This window comes from Toxotes jaculatrix, chromosome 5, assembly GCF_017976425.1.
Source record: "Toxotes jaculatrix isolate fToxJac2 chromosome 5, fToxJac2.pri, whole genome shotgun sequence".
Classification (NCBI taxonomy): Eukaryota; Metazoa; Chordata; class Actinopteri; family Toxotidae; genus Toxotes; species Toxotes jaculatrix.
This window is the reverse complement of record NC_054398.1, coordinates 21,688,873-21,702,348: the sequence shown is the minus strand read 5'-3', so window position 1 is coordinate 21,702,348 and position 13,476 is coordinate 21,688,873. Positions and strand designations below refer to the sequence as shown.

The 13,476-nt window shown below is 41.1% G+C and overlaps 1 protein-coding gene across 4 annotated transcripts in view; it reads right to left on the bottom strand.

Annotated features, from left to right (window-relative positions):
• mon2 (MON2 homolog, regulator of endosome-to-Golgi trafficking) overlaps positions 1–13,476 on the bottom strand; it is a 35,355-nt gene that overhangs the window by 14,896 nt on the left and 6,983 nt on the right. For all 4 annotated transcript variants that reach the window (XM_041037408.1, XM_041037410.1, XM_041037409.1 and 1 more), the window contains exons 2-18: positions 12,995–13,058; positions 11,345–11,472; positions 8,703–8,834; positions 8,218–8,347; positions 7,680–7,777; positions 7,136–7,261; positions 6,789–6,983; positions 6,045–6,169; positions 5,138–5,277; positions 4,819–4,972; positions 3,660–3,850; positions 3,233–3,314; positions 2,720–2,901; positions 1,841–1,953; positions 749–853; positions 216–296; positions 37–110 (exon numbers count right to left, since the gene is read on the bottom strand). In XM_041037408.1, the coding sequence (XP_040893342.1) occupies positions 37–110; positions 216–296; positions 749–853; positions 1,841–1,953; positions 2,720–2,901; positions 3,233–3,314; positions 3,660–3,850; positions 4,819–4,972; positions 5,138–5,277; positions 6,045–6,169; positions 6,789–6,983; positions 7,136–7,261; positions 7,680–7,777; positions 8,218–8,347; positions 8,703–8,834; positions 11,345–11,472; positions 12,995–13,058 (2,120 nt within the window). The remainder of the gene's footprint in view (positions 1–36; positions 111–215; positions 297–748; positions 854–1,840; positions 1,954–2,719; positions 2,902–3,232; positions 3,315–3,659; positions 3,851–4,818; positions 4,973–5,137; positions 5,278–6,044; positions 6,170–6,788; positions 6,984–7,135; positions 7,262–7,679; positions 7,778–8,217; positions 8,348–8,702; positions 8,835–11,344; positions 11,473–12,994; positions 13,059–13,476) is intronic.

The window sequence follows — 13,476 nt, the reverse complement described above, 5'->3', positions numbered from 1 at the left end:
ACCCCCCCCCCCAATAGATGAAACACTGGTCCTTACTGGGAGCTCTCAAAGAGTCTGGAGAGGATGTTGGAGATGACAGGCAGGTCTGTCATCACTGCTGTGGTCAGCACCTGTTTAGGTTAAAGACACAAACAGCCAGTTAGCTCATCGCCAACAATGAGAGGAGAAACACAGTACAATGCATACTCGGCACGCAGTTTCTAAAAAACACTCACTGTACTGGGTCCCTCCACTGCACGGCCAGGCTTCAGGGCACCGCCTACACCCGGCTTCAGTCCCAGGATCCACACTAAATGCTAGGAGAGAAAAGTGAGAAGCTGAAGGAGAGTCAAAAAGAGGAGAAACTACATTTACATCAGCTGAAAAGATCATGAAATATACAGTAAAATACTGGTGGATAATGCAAATTAATCCCCCTGGATGAGATGAAATAGAACTGATTAAATTTAAAATCTAAATCAGCTCTTGTCTATTCTCTGCAAAGAACAAAAAAAAAAAAGCATTCAAAACATGTAAAGTTACACCTTTTCACAGTTTGGTTTGTAAAAGTTATTCTTGGCAAGTAATTTTTTTTTCCTGCCTGACAGTTTAAGTACAAGTCATTTTGCCTTATTGGCAGACAATGTGTAAATGCTTGGGTTTGTCAGAGAGAGAACATGCCTACTTTGCCTTGTCCAAATTAGATAAAGATGTGAGTATTCATGTACATGGTTAGGTGTAAACGTGTGGTACCAAGCAATAGTAGTACCTGCAGGGTAGCCAGTACCAGCTGCCAGGAGGTGCCCAGCACAGCCCCGTGGCAGTGCGCCAGATTCAACAGGGTTCGCATACACTGGATGTTCTTTGCAGTCAGCTGACAAAGGGACAAACAGTTAAACTACGGGAAATTTTAATACACGTCATTATGAATTTCAATGATCGACTTCTAAAAAAAAAAAAAAAAAAAAAAAAAAAAAAAAATTACACAGTGAAATAGTAGAAATGCTAAAATCTTGTTAAAATTATAAGCTAAAATACAGCAGTCACAGTCATATAACCATGGTAACAAAAAGTCATGGGAGAATTACATGTACATAGTGAAAGAGCCAGAAAAAAAACATTATTACTATGGGGAGAATTCTAATTACAGCATAATGATTCTGGTTCAGGGTGAAGGTCACCTCCCATGTATTTTGCAATGTTATTGCCCTCAAGGGAAATTTAAATGCTCGGGCTTGCCTGACCTGCCTACGTTCATAAAAGCTGTCCCTTACTTGATTGGTGCCTGGAGAGACAAAGTGTGTCTGTGGGCATTATTATGAACGAGATGTTGTGCATATTATACATATTAATATAGCGGACAACCTGGTAAACAAATTGCTTTGCATTTTATTTCATCTGAGAGTATTTGTGTGTATGCATGTACACAACGGCATAACTGCTGTTTTATGAATTGCACAATTAGGTGATTCCTAAGGTGAACATTGTTGCTATCAAATACCAAAATAAAAGAAATTTGAATTTGGTAAGAGTTAAATTATAGAATTATTCAGCTATTTTTGGTCTTGACTCGTTTGAATTCTTTTGGACTTGGTCTTGGGTTAGATTTGATTAGTGGCTACAGCCCTCTCATCTCTCCTCTTTTTAGAGTATTCAGGGTGTTAATCCTTTCCAGCAGCAACAGTATTGCTTTCTTTTGCAGCTGCTGTCTTCTTTCTGGAAAATTATTGTTTGTATAATTTGTCTTGATTATAAGAGGTTTGTAAGCTGTGTTTTTGGAAAACTACTACATAAATTAAATCATTAAATGTCAAGAGTAACCGCAGCCTCTTCATAATTGTGTGTGAATGTGTGCCCTTACCACCACGGTGCCCTGGGGCTGGGCAGTGAGTGGCTGCCCCACAGCCACCACCTGCTGATGAGATTCACTGGAGGGGCTGATAATCTGCACACTCTGGCCCTGGATCGAGTAGGCTGTGGAGAATACACACAGACACACACATGCAAACACAAGCCCACACACATACACACAGGAGTCAAGACTTTCAATGAGTCAGTAATACACACAAACAGGTTTTGTAGCAAGCTTACGACATGCAAGAAAAGCTTTCTTAATTAACTCCAAGGCAAACATCCATCGTGAGTTGAGACCCAATTTGCCGGCTTTATCTCTACAAGCTAATATGCAAATAGTGAATGTCTAAGTGGTTGGTTTCAGAGCAGCTGTGTGTGAATGTACGTCTACATTCCCCAGACACACACTCGTTCGTGTTCCTAATTGGATGCCACAGTGAAAAGTTATGGATTAACGCAATAAGAGTAGGGCAACAGGGACAAGCAGAGCGCCAACACTTTACGTGTTAAACTCAGATTAAAAGAATGCACGTCTGACCATATGGGAGATGAGGAGTGCTCATTAATTTAACATAAATACACATGACCAGAGGCCATCCTCAGGGTTGGAAAGGGGGGCTTTTATCTGCGTGTATTACTGTTTTGGGTTTGGATTTCATGATGTAAACACTAAAGCAGGAGTACAGACGTGCATACCAAGCTCAGCCTGAATGGTTTTCAGTATTACCCAGAAGTTTCAGGTGTATTTGTGTGTGTGAGTGAAGATGCCCAAGTATTTGGTTGAAGTCTTGTGCAAAGAAACTGAGGTGACAGCACACCTAAGGTACCACTTACACTATGTTTTCCATGCAGTTATGAAGCGGCACTCGCAGCTGTAGAGCCATACCTTTGCTGGACAGGTTGGCAGCGTTGCTGCTCAGAACAGTCAGAGCATAGTGCGGTGGCAGAGAGGCCTTGCAGATGGCTGTGATGAAAGCGTCTCGGGGCGTCACCAGGCCTAGACGACCACACAGCGAGGCCATGGTCAGCTCTGCCTTCAGGATGTTCTCAGTTGCCGTCTCATCAGTACTGAAGAGACGGGATAAGAAGAAAAGGAGGGAAAACAGAAAAGGGAAGAGTGTTGTCATATTATATCTGTAGTATTATTTTGTATGTATCAGCTGTAATGTTCTTCATCATGCATCAGTGTGTACTTTGAAACTAGTTCAGTGGTAATTTCCTAACAAATGATTATGACCATTATTAGAAAGATAAGGTTATTATTTAACTTAGAAGACTAAAGCAAGACCATGTGCAGCGTATTTCAAATGTGTGTTTTCAACTGTTAAGTGAATGCACTGTAGAAATTAAAACATGACTATAGAGCAGAAATTTGTGAAAGGGCAACAAACCGATTTACCTCGCATCCAGCAGCAGAGACAGGGCAGCCAGTAGACCGCACCAACAGGCACTGACCATCTCCTCCCACACCAGGTGGGCTCCTGAGACAGAAACAAACTATTATTTAGTTCATGTAGGAATTACTCCGCCTGTGTGTAGATGTTATCACGTGGGAAAAGAAACAACAAGCCTCCATTTTTGACATCTTATCTGAAACAGGCACAGGCACTATGCTGGCCACCAGGGGTCATGAAAGTGCCACCCCTACCAGAATCCTAATGGGTTTGGCAATCATGCAAAACAAAATGGGTAGTTTCCTCTTAAGATGTTTCTTTTGAGCTTGTCGCATTTCATAAAAAAGTATATCCTTCCTCTCTGAACATTTCTCTGCATTCTCTGAGCTTGCTAGTCCACCATCTTACACTGTTCCTCTTGCAAATTCTTACCAGGTAGTGGCTGCCACTCCTGGTCAGGATGAGCCTCCCTGAATTCAGCAGCCACTTCCTCCTCAGCAGCCAGTTCTCTTTCTATCATGGAAGTAATGCCTCTGACCAGGTCCAGCAGGGCACTAAAGGCCACAGACATGGCATAACCCTCAGGGATGGATGGGGGCTCCACCTTGTCCAGCATCTCTAGACTGGTGGATGAAAGAGAGGGGCAGAGCAAATGAGATGATGGTGAAGTAAAGAGGGCATATGTGCTAGAATGAACTGAACTTTGTTCATTAATTAAAATTAGAAAGTGTTACAAGAAAAACATTTGTTTATCAATAAATTAACTTTCATCTGTGCTCATTGAATACATCACCAGCAATTTTTTGAGTCCCAAATTGACATTTAAAGACTTCCTCTACAACAATTATTCCAGTACGCCTTTTTCATAATATTCATTTGCATCACCAGTTGAAGAAATGATTTCTATCCATTGTGTTAATATACAAAACACAGCTTTACCCCTCTGCACCATCTTACTCTTCCTGCCAGCCCTAACGGTCAGAAGAAATGTCTAAATTTATGACAGGACCACAGCTTTTACCTGGATCCTGCTGGTTTTCCTCTTACAGAAAAAAAGCATCAACGGTGTGTATCTAAAGCTCCTTCTTAAAGAGTCTGCTTCGTGCAGCCTCCAAAATCACCAGTAAGAATCTTAATTACAGCAAAGAGATTCCATTGCTATCAGAGAAGACAATTTAGACAACACACCTCTTTGTTACAAGAAGACCTCTGGCTAATGTAACTCTCTATTTTAAAGCTTGTTTTCCAGTGAAATACCAAAGACTAATTACAATAGCATTTTCACTCCTAAAGCAGGGTTAAGCTCTTGATCTCTGTCTTATTATGATCATCTGTGGTTCAAAGAAAAATTGTAGTTTTGCAGTCTCACTGCTTGCAGGGTACAGATTACTTAATAATGATGCTGCTAGCTTACATTTATACCCTTTAGCAGCACAGAGGTGGTAATTCCTACAACTTCATGTGTTCACTTGCCATTTCTGTGCGTGCGTGTGCGTTACAGGCATGAAGCCTTTGATTACACATGAAAGCAAATGGACAAAAGACAGTCAGAAAGGTGAACTATTTAAGTCTGTGTGGTAACAGGACTTACTAGGTGGCCTTGGCGCTTCCCTGGACACTAACAGTCATGAGTGGGATCCAGGTACCACGGTATTCAAATGCAGCCTGGGTGGTCAGATTGCCGCTGACTCCTCCTGTCCCTGGGCCACCTTGTGCTGTGCCCTGGGCCCCTGAACCTGAGCCACCTAAACACAGTGAGGAATCAAGCAGAAGATAAAATAAAATATAAAGAACACACATTTTTGACAATCAAATATCTACAACACTCAGTGTATTAGTAACACAATGATTAGTGTACCACAGTACTGCAGAGCTCAAAATGAGGACCTGATTACTCTCAGTGAACTGACCAGCAGGGGCACTGACGGCAGCAATGTTGCCCGCATTGGGGACAATGAAGAGGGACTGGATGAAGGACCCCAGGGCGTTAACAATGTCTCTGAATACTTTAGTGGAGTGCTGCTTCATGTCGTATGACTGGCAGAATGACCTGAAAAAGGGAAACACAAACTATTGTGATTATCGGTCAGATTTCCCATTTGGGTGGTGAAACAGTAGAGAACTATACCGTGAAAAACACAATTTCAGGACATCTCACACTCAGCTCCACCTTGTCAGACTTTGCTTAACTTTCATCAAACAAACCTGGAACAGCAGACTTGGCTCAGCACCCACCAGGTTCAGCTGCACCTTTTAAGCCTCAGCTGTACATATTAGCTGTTAGCTAATATGTACAGCTGTGCTTATATGCTAGCGTTAATGAATTTGTGAACATGCAAATATTGTCTTCATCTTATGGAACCATGAAAGTCTACACAAATTTTCATGGCGATCTAAAAAGTGTTGAGACATTTCATTTAAACTATTGTGTAACCTGTTGACTGCATAGACAGTACATGTATTAAAAGTTGAGATGCTTACACAAAGATAGCCTATGCTATTTAGATGTTAGTGAAGAGTGTGTACTATATGTTTTGTAGGTTTCTTTTCCCGCATAGCTTGACCTCTCTTGTTGTGTCTTGTGGTAGATAAATCAGCAATTACAGAAACAATTAGCTGCCATAACCAAATACAGATGGAGTCATTAAATAATGATTACAAACAATCGAGTAATAGACACAAAACACTCCCGGTCTTTTTTTCCCCACTCAATGCAGCTGCAGAATATGAGTTAATATCTAACTAAGACAAGTTTTGGGATTCATTAACTAAAATGTGTGTTACTTAATGAGTTTTTTAGACCTTAATATTCTTTACCGTAATAAATGTGGCTGCACACATAGCCTATGGACTGATTCTACTGCGACTGCTCTCAGCCACTGTGGCTTCTCCCCATCCAGAAACTTCACCAGCAGAGACAAGAAGATCTCACACTCCGTCACCTGCAAAATAAACACACACACACACACACACACACACACACACACACACACACACACACACACACACACACACACACACACACACACACACACACACACACACACACACACACACACACACACACACACACACACACACACACACACACACACACACACACACACACACACACACACACACACACACACACACACACACACACACACACACACACACACACACACACACACAGAGAGAGATATATATCTCTCTCAGACTGGGACAAGATTTTTGCCTGCTAAACAGAGTGGTGCTTTCCTGTGACTGGAATATTGCCTCTTGCAAAATCCCTGAATCCCTTCAGGTTTTGATGAAGTTATTCTGTGGCTCAACATGCTTCTTGATGGACGCAGGCAAAAACACAAATTTCAACCTCAAGGATCGATCGAATATCACCAAATAAAAACAACTGCAATGCTGATTTATTTAGATGTAGCTAAACTCATTAAAGTACCCAGAGCAGAACTAAAACAAAAGTACGGCTACACTAATCCAATGCTAATCAGGCCAGATCAATTAAGTGTATCAGTCCTGCGCTGGAGATAATCCCTTAAACATCACTGCAGATCGGTTCCTCACCAGTAAGCTGTAGAAGTGCTTAATGAGAACTGACACTACACGCAGCAGCCTCATGCAGATGGGAAAGTAAGGTTTCTCCACAGGTGCTGGTGAGGCCGCACTACTGCTGCCCTGACGGAACTTGATGTTGGGGGAGAAAAGCTTGATGACGAGTGGACACACTCGTTCCTTCAGCAGGAAACTGAACTCCTGGTGCTGGGGAGGCAACAGACAGAGGAAGAGGTACGCTGGGATGAGATCAAGCGTGAGATACAAAGACACAGCTGTTACAGAGCTTTTGTTTCACTGCACTCTGATGTTTGGATAATATAAAATCTACTGGTGTAAACATGTAAGAATGTATGCACCTGCAGGAAAACCCCAGGAAAATCATTAAGAACAGACTCCAGCAGCTCCAGGCCAAATGTCCGTGTCATCTCTGTCATCCCCACCAGCCAGTAGGGGGCATCAGCGTTAACTAGCTGGCACAAGTCCTGCAGGGAGGCACACAACAGCATTCAAAACAATGGAGTGTTGTGTCCTATACACACCACAGTGGCTGAAACAGTGAAGTCATTGAGCTCTGCTGGGAGTACAAGCATCATCACAGTAAAGTACAGTATGGGTGAGGAATGACAAGGGACTTTAAGACAAAGGACCTTTGAAACACTTCATGCAAATGTAATTTAATAGCAAAGATGAAAGCAATTGAAAATTTGTTTTCCACTAACTCAAGGTTAAGCAGTTGGTATTATCAGTCATGAGGACTATTTTAATTTCTTGTCTCTAGTCCACAAATGATGAGCTCATGAGCCATGTTTCAAAACCAGTTTGGTCCAAGGGTTTCACCCGCAGCCAACGGGAAGAGGATGTAACACTGTGTAGAAGACTACCACCCCCTAGTGGACTTGCCTGGAACAGCATGTATGCATCTTTTGCACTGGGCCTCAGGGTACTAACAGACCGTCTGTTGGTGTTTCCCTGGACAGGAGGAGGCTGCTCCACAATGCCTGGGGAGGAATAATAATTTTAGGCATTCAAAGCAACTCATTGACAGTACAACAGTAAAATAATGTATGAATAAACAGGGTGAGTAACAAGGGATGTTAAAAAAAAAAAACCACACACCCCTCATGCTTCCTTGTATGCTGAAGGACTGTGCTTTTTGACTGTCCTCAGTTTACATTCTATTAAAATGGTCTTAGCAATAAGAAGTTAACTCCTTGTGGCTGCTAACTTCCTCTAGATTTGAATCCTGATACACTCAAAAGTCTCTATGTAGATGAGTTCAGGATGTCTGATGTCCCATGAATCCTAAATGATTGAAAAATTAGATGAAATAAAACTTCAGTTTTCTCTGGGTATATTTTGCATCCCATCAATAACACACTGAACTTCCACCACAATATGAACACCCCATTTCACCCAAACACCCGCAACACCTCCTGACCTTTGAAACGCTCATCCTCAGCTACCATCCTCTCAAACACCACAGTGACGACCTGTCTGACGGTGGCAGCTGCTGTGTTGTTGGTGATGTTGTCCTTAGTGAAGTGAAGACGGAAACAGAGCACAATGGCCTGGCCGGGGACGAGACATAAAAGAATTATGCTGCATATGCAGATATAGGCACTTTAACAAAAATAGCATTAACAGAGTGGGACAGCTTGATAGTCCATATAATTTGGCACTGTATTATGATGCTGCACACTGGAGCAAGGAGGCCACAAATCTGAGCTACTGGGTATAATAAAATATCACAGCTACAGTTTAATAATAGATGGAAGATGAGTCACTGAGGAAGAGAAGTGGGTTATACGGATACCTGCACGGTTTTGAGTTTCCATTTGAATATGTAGGTATGGATACAAGGGAGAAGGATGTACATGTATATAAAAACAGTCTGTGTGATATAGGAGTGTGTTGGCCTTGTACCTTGGAAAGTACTTCATCATGTACAACTGTGTTGGTGGTAAGCAGGACGAGCACCGTCTGTAAAAGCTTCAGCTCCTCCAAACCGTTTTCCATCAGCTGCCACAACATGTTGATGATGTTCCCCGCTGCTGCCTGTTATGTACAAACACAAACACTTTAAATCACAGCACACAGGCACTTACAGTTCAGTTTCAGGACACAGGAAGCTAGCTCATAACAGATAGAAAACAAGTGGGAGCTCAATCTGAGGTCACACAGCCCTAAATCACAGACATACACAAAAACACACACTTGAGGGAGCAGCTGGTGCCTCCCTGCCTACAGGTCAATAACACCAACAACACCAAATCTAGCTGCCAGTTAATATTATGTCACTGGGAGCAGACAGTAAGTGACACTGCACGTCCTTTCTTGGGTCAAGCTGTTCAACATATAACAACTCTGCACAAATCCCCTCTGAAATGCTCTTACATGTACAAACTGGCTGGCGTCACAGAAGGAAAAAGATATAAAAATAGATATAATTTATAAAGACAAAAAAGAAAATGCTCACATTTGAGAAGCTGGAACAAATTATTTTTGATAGATTAATTACTTAAACAACTTATCTTATTGTTTTCTATTGACTGTAGCTGTAAATCCACTTTTACACTGGAGATACTGCAGGATTTAACATGGCCTTTTTTTCCTCTGTTCAGAGAGTTTATGCTATACTGCCACTCCCAAACATTTCTACAGGGGTTTAGATGCAGCTGGTGCAGGATTTGCCTCAATGTTAACTCTGTTACTGAGTTTGATAGAATCATTCAACGGCCACAACTCAGTTTGCTGACACATTTTACCATGTAGATGTAGTTCAAGAGCATACAATTGCCATTGCAGAGGTGTTTTCAGTGCAGAGGTTGATGCCCAAATTTGGAAAAGCTGACAACCGTGTTCCTGGCGTTTTGCATGCCACCAGACGCCCTGGTTTGCCATCAGCAATTCAGTGTCTGTTCTGTCCTTTGACAAACAAAATGACATCTACCATCACCAAATTCTCTCACCATGACAAAGTTTCAGAAATTATCTCCTTGGGAGATTTGAGTTTCAAACTGGTTTGGGCTCTGGGAAATTGAGGAGCCTGATTTAAACCGGTTTTCTGTTATGTTATACAGCAGTCTATCGATTAAGCATTAAAAAAAAAAAACAACTAACAGATGAATTAGCAGAGATAATTAGTTACAACCCAAATGTGTAAAATATGAACTGAAAAGAGAAAAAGTGGTTAAAGAGTTAATTAAAATCACACAGAGTAGCCTGTCATGTCACACTTCTCTTGTGAGAGGATTTAATCCGGGATTGTAGAGCACTTAGTTCCTCCCACCAAAGGCAGAAGCTTTGAAACCTATGTTAGGCTAATTAAATAAGCGGCTGACATCAAAATGTAGAAAGCATGGGATGGCTCAATAAGCTTTTAATAACAGTCTTTTACGGTGTATTAACAAGGCAGTTGTGCTGCAGCTCCAGGGTACCAGCTCTGATCTGAGGTCTGACTCCAGCTGGGTTATTTAACAGGTTCAGAACCTCTTCACTCACTGAGTAAGCTCATATTAAACTACATTTATGTTTAAGAAATTGTCACAGTCGCCCATTTCCGGAGATGGATACCTTGTTACACCTGGTCCTTCAGGGCTTTTTAACTGCCACTGCACAAATAGATCATGTGAAACTACTGGAGCAGACCGGTAATAGTTTTTCTAGGCCAATGGTTTCCTTGAATACAGAAAGTCTGTAGATGGCTCAGTAAAAATCTTAAAGGACTAAAAGATGGTTAACAACTGCAGGACAGACTACCCATTCCAATATTTACATTGCCTGATTGAGTATTGATGAGTTGTATTGATTTATTGATCAGAATAAATTACCCTGAGGATATCAGAAAGGATGTGCCTAAGGTGGTAGGTGAAATTAAATTTGCAAGCATATGTGCACTGAACGTAAAAAATCTTAAGAAAGATTGAGGTTTATTTCAATATACACTTATATGGCAGTTAGCAAACTGGAAATCAGGACTTTTACAATTAAAGAAAATGGTGGTATACATTTGTATTAATTGTGACAATCCATAAGAAGCAAACAATACTAATCTTTGACACAGATGAAGCTGAAATGGCTGAGAAAAACAAATCTACATTCAGTGATTAATGGACTGCATTGCCTCAAGCCCACTGATGTTTTCTCTATGCTCATGTTCTTCAGAAATTTGTATTAACAGCTTCACAGGAAAAACATCCTCCACAAGGACACGAGTATTGCCTAGGCTCTCTTGAAGATTGTAATCACCAGGTTAGACCTGATAATGATATTCTGACTAAGGCCACACCAACACATTGTACTTCAATAAAATTTCTAGAATAAACTGCATCAAAAAAAAAAAAAAAAAAAAAGACCTAAAAGTGTTTTATATTTCCAATTACACTTCTGCATTTTATTAACTAGCATAATGATACTGATTTTTTAACCATGTTCTTATTTCATTTGGCTTTTTATATGTTAATCTCCATTTTTTGCATGCACATATCTCAATTCTGAACATAAGCCTTAGTGTACTGAATGTATACAGCAGCGTTTGAAATAGCAGGCTGGCTCACTGTGCTTACCTCAGATACCACCTCATGGGACATGAGTCTCTGGATGGCAGCCAGACACAGCTGGGTGATCTTTGGCTCTTTGGTGCCACAGCCCATCAGAAAAGGCTGCACGACCTCTGAGCTGTTCTCCTTCAGAGCTGCAGGAAAACGACACAGATAAGGCTAAATGTCATTATATACATCTATATTTTTTAAATATCTGCACTGATGCATTTTGGGAATCAAAGCACATTTAATTTCAGTATATAACGGGACACAGAAAGATGCTGTCATTTGCTTTCCCTAAATAAAATGCCTTAAAATAATTGCAAAATATGAAAATGCTTGTGCAAAACACAGCACACCATTTAAGATTACAAAATCTTAAAGCTCGTCTTCTTCACCTGAAGCCTTTTGACTACTTAAAATCAATGAGAATCAAACACTGGTACTGCAGTGGAAGAGATGGAAAACAAAAGTCTTACTAAGAAAGATAAAATGGTCAGAAATGCATAATAAAATAAGAGCCATTTCATATATACTTGTACTGGGTTTCAATCTTACAATTTTAAAATAGTTATTTACAATGAAATGGAAAAACCATGAAATAAAGTGTGGTATATTTGCTGTGTAATCAGAACACAGTGAACCTGTGCATTGCCTCCAACTATCTGTATCAGTTTCACCTTCAATGCATTGGATTTAGTTTCCTCAATCATTTACACCTGCACAAGTTTCACCAATCTTAGTGTAACATCTCATTACGCTGCTGATGCAACTAGCCAATCCATTCTGGAAACACATAAACTCTTCAGTAGTGAATTGCTGTACAGCAGAGGTGTCCAAACTCTTCCACAAAGGGCTGTGTGGCTGCAAGTTTTTGTTCTAACCAAGCAGCAGCACACCAGACCTGACTCATTTAATCAACTGATCTCAGACAGTTGATTGGTCAAACTGTGTGCTCATGATTGGTTGGAACTAAAACCTGCGGCCACACAGCCCTTTGTGGAACAGTTTGGACACCTCTGCTGTACAGTTTACAGCTACTGAGGTGCAGCTGGAGCTAGACAGTGACCAGTGGAACTCAGAAAATGTCGACTATGTGTCGACTCTGCAAATGGCACAAAAAGCAGGACTTTGTTTATCAAGACAGTATTGACACAATTTCCTATTGAAGTGATGAGGGATCAGTCACACTTAGATTTGCTGTTTGGTGAATTTAGAACATACATATATCTAATCATCTAAACTGAAATCAGTCAAGGCAATTTACAAAGCTGGGGGATGAGCACTAATATACAGTAATATGCAGGCCTCCTCTTACAGTACACTGGGTGAGCAGCCAGTTTGAAAGCAATAATTACGGAAGGTATCATGTTCATCATGTTAAAAAAATAAATCAAAAATAAATCTATGAATGATGTCATGATGTCGGTATGTCTTCAATATGAAAAAAATGTGTCACATCAATACAAATATAGTAATATTACTGTTTGCATGTATATTTTTATTCATAGGGGACAGTGCACATCAATCAACATCAAATTAACTCAAATACAGACAATATTTTAAGGGAGAATTCATCATTTTCAAATCAGAGAGGAAGTGCACCCTCTGACAAAATGGCAACTAGATATCTTAATTGTGGTTAACCACCACCCTTCTCGCTTTCTCACTTACCTGCCAGTATGTCTGTGTTCCTGGCTGCAATGGTCTTAATCTTCACAATGCCAGACTCTGCAGCCTGGGGGGCAAAAAAAGAGAGGACGCATTTAGGTTAACACTGGATGTGACATGCATCAAAAGGTGCTGGTGGTGCAGCTCCACTGTGCTCCTGGTAGCAGACACGGCCTCTTGTAATAATGGCCACAAGGGAGGAACAGAAAGGGCAGAAAGAGGGCTAGCGGACCTGCTAAGAACGGGCTTCAACTTGAGAGGGATGTGACCAAGATACGGCTCGGTCGTTCTGCTTGGCCACATATTTTGTCAACACATTTTTCAGCTCTGTTACCACTTTTTCTTTACACGCTCAGACTTTTCACCGGAACCTTTTCGTCATGCAAATACCTGTGGTGATTTTTCAGGCGCCGGTATAAATTGGTCGCGTTTCCGCTGGATGTTGCAGCTTTAGCGCGACAGGTTTTGCACAGTACCTGTTTCTG